The sequence below is a fragment of the Nematolebias whitei genome, chromosome 21 (genome assembly GCF_014905685.2).
Source record: "Nematolebias whitei isolate Nwh7 chromosome 21, NemWhi1, whole genome shotgun sequence".
NCBI lineage: Eukaryota > Metazoa > Chordata > Actinopteri > Cyprinodontiformes > Rivulidae > Nematolebias > Nematolebias whitei.
In genome coordinates, this window is record NC_056518.1 from 29,877,813 (window position 1) to 29,881,164 (window position 3,352).

The 3,352-nt window shown below is 45.9% G+C and overlaps 1 protein-coding gene across 1 annotated transcript in view; it reads left to right on the plus strand.

Annotated features, from left to right (window-relative positions):
• Positions 1–3,352, plus strand: part of brf1a (BRF1 RNA polymerase III transcription initiation factor subunit a) — a 55,264-nt gene that overhangs the window by 692 nt on the left and 51,220 nt on the right. Inside the window, exons 2-5 of the mRNA XM_037695098.1 lie at positions 750–827; positions 1,748–1,921; positions 2,021–2,052; positions 3,113–3,185. Coding sequence (XP_037551026.1) covers positions 750–827; positions 1,748–1,921; positions 2,021–2,052; positions 3,113–3,185 — 357 coding nt within the window. The remainder of the gene's footprint in view (positions 1–749; positions 828–1,747; positions 1,922–2,020; positions 2,053–3,112; positions 3,186–3,352) is intronic.

Genomic DNA, 3,352 nt, shown 5'->3' on the forward strand with positions numbered 1-3,352 from the left:
GTTAAGGTGACTGTCCACCAGGGGGAGCTGAGTTGTTGGTTGTAGTTAAGGTGACTGTCCACCAGGGGAAGCTGAGTTGTTGGTTGTAGTTTACATGACTGTCCACCAGGGAGAGCTGTTGCTTGTAGTTCAGGTGATTGTCCACCAGGGGGAGTTGTTGGATGTAGTTCAGGTGATTGTCCACCAGGGGGCGTTGTTGGGTGTAGTTCAGGTGATTGTCCACCAGGGAGAGTTGTTGGATGTAGTTCAGGTGAGTGTCCACCATGAAGGTGTTGGATGCTCGTTCTGATAATATAGCCCTCAGACAAATTATTTTAGTAATATGTAGAATGTTAGATAAATGTTTTTTTTACTTTTACTTGTACCATATTATTTGCAATTTTTCTGATAATATTACCTAAATTTAAATTTATGGTGGTTAATATGTTAATTTGTTTAAGCATATGTTGACCTTCGGAGGTATGATGGAAGATATTTTTACATGTTTATATGTATCATTGTAATTTGAGATTGTCATTTGTTATTTTGTTCTTGTGTTCCTTTGTTCTGTATGTTCAATAGTTCAATAAAGTTAAATAAATATAATAGTGTTGTTGTAGTTCAGGTGACTGTCCACCAGGGGACGCTGTAAAACGTTTATAATGTTTGTAGCCTGTTTTTATTTTAGTTGATTAATTAAAAATATTTCTTCTGACGACAAAACCTTTAGTTTTGAAGTATTTGTTTTAAGCTCTTTTCTCTCTCTTCAGGTCAGAAGAACCCGTCCTTCGGAGATGGACACGTCTCTGGTCTGGGGTCCGAGTCTCGAGCAAAGACCCTCCAGAACGGTGAGAGACCAGCAGGGGGCGCTGCAGCTGAAGGTTCTAGTTTGTAGCTGCAGAAACTCACAGTTGGAGAATCTGAGAAGTCTCCAGTCGAGAAACCATCACATTTATTCAGTTGGATTACTGCAGATTTTATTTTAGCTGTTTGTGAGCCAAAACATTCGGCTCGTTCTGGAAACTTAAAGAATTAACCCAACAGCAGCAGATTATCAGATTGGTTCCAGATTATTTTTTTACATTGCTGTGGTGTCATGGAGTTCTCAAGCTCAGTACTCTACCAGGTGAACCCGGTTCAGTTTGTTAATCTGTGTTAATCTCGCCGCAACGCAGTCCTGGAAATGATATCTGTTATTTCTCTTATTGGTGACACAGTGGTTTAGTAGTTAGCACTGGTGCCTCACAGCAAGAAGTTCTAAGGTTCAAACCCTGGTCCAGGCTGTCTCCAGGCCCAGGATGACAGGAACAAGAGATCCTTCGTCCTCCGCTGGTTCTTTCTCTCACAACACAAACACGACCGTTAGCTTAGCAGAAAGCTAAAAACAGCGGGGGCCTCTGATGCGTTTTGTTTATCCGGTAAAATAAAACCTAACTGTTTTTGTTTTACACGTTAAAAACATGGATTATTACGTATTACTCTGTGCAGGATTAAAAAAAAACAAAGCATAAAAGTCTACAGGTTAGGCTAATTAAAATTAGTGTAGACGCTAACGTAGCATTGAAAACTCCTTAGAGAAGCTAACGCAGCTAGCATTGTGTTTATCACTGACTTTGTGCCAAAACCTGCTTTAAAGTTTTTTTTACTGAAAACACGTCACAACTGACGAACAACAGGAAGCTACGGTGGCTCTGTTGGGACAAACGGTGCTGAGCAGCAACGCCTCACGCTCATTAACCAAAAGTAAGTTTTTCTTCTGCCGCCTCAGCTAAACAGCACATCAACACTCTGGGCCACCAGCTGCAGATGAGCCAGCACTGTCTGGACACGGCCTTCAACTTCTACAAGATGGCGCTCAACAAAAGCCTGACCCGCGGGCACAAGTCGGCGCACATCATCGCCGCCTGCATCTACCTGGTCTGCCGCACGGAGGGAACGCCACGTATCCTTTCAGGAAGTGTACCGGACTCGGTCTGCTGGTCCACGTGGACGGAACGAAGAGTTTCAACCCTGATCCGGTTTCCTTGACCCGTCTCCTCAGACATGCTGCTGGACCTCAGTGACGTTTTACAGGTTCGCTTTTTTATTTTAATTAAACTCTTGTATAAAATGTTTAAAGTGAAAATTCTGTTTCCTTTATTTAAAAAAAAAAAATCAAATATTTAATAGAAGTTCAGAAACTTTAGTGATAAAGTTCTAGAAACGAGTTTGGACCCGGCTCAGACCCCCTCCCAAACCTGAGGGGGTTAAATTTCGACCCCTTCATTTGTCTGCAGATTTATTGACTCCAGCTCGCGGTGAGTCGGGGGGGGGGGGGGGGGGCAGCGGTTGTTTCTCTGAGTCACAGCTGGGTGGGGTATTTTTATGCCCCCAGCTGTCCTGGACCAGCTGCTGGTCCCTCCCCGCAGTGCACGCCCTGGTATTTGGAGACCGGGGTGGGTTTTTGGTGGGTGGGGTTGTGGTTTTATTAATGCAGCGTGTTCTGGAGGCTCTTTACACGGGTCCACCCGAGGCCACGCGCTGCTTCCTGCGTTCTTTAAGAGACTGAAGCTTCCTGAGACTTCAGAGACCTCTGTGTTCTCCGGCGCTCCTGACGGAACGTTCCGCCGTTCTACAGTTCTTCAAACACGCCGGGGTTGGGACGGGCAGATGTTGACGTTTGATCAAATTAACTTTAGACTTTTCCTGCTTTTGTCCTGAAAGCTGCATGCTTTTATTTTGATGGTTCAGCTTTGATTGTTGCCGTTCCAGTTTTCCACAAATCACAGCACCTCCTCTTCTGTCACCCGGGCTCTTGTTATGGTCCGGTTCCTGCAGGATCTAGATCTCTAAAATGAAACGTGGAACAGCAGTGTAGACTGATTTCATACTTACCCCCCCCCCCCCAATTCAGAGGTTTAATTCCTCTCAGGTTCAGAGAGGAACTTAACTTTATTCTGAAGTAGTTCCTCTAGTTTTAGGGTTTTAGGCAGACTGATGAACCTGTGCACATCTTCTGACTGACCTGTTTTGACCCCAACCCCCTGGTTGTCTGTCGCAACCGGACCGGTCCGATGTGTCCGGTTCTGCTCAGACGGATGGCCCGCCTCTCATGAGCGCTCCAACGTGTTCTGTGTCCGTGTTCTGTCCGCAGGTGAACGTGTACGTGTTGGGAAAAACCTTCCTCCTGCTGGCCAGAGAACTCTGCATCAACGCCCCGGCTATAGGTACGGACTCCTCTTCCTCTCTGCTGCGTTCAGGGGACGTTCAAGGTGCGTTCAGGGGACGTTCAAGGTGCGTTCAGGGCATGTTCAAGGTGCATTCAGGGGACGTTGAAGGTGCGTTCAGGGCATGTTGAAGGTGCGTTCAGGGCATGTTGAAGGTGCGTTCAGGG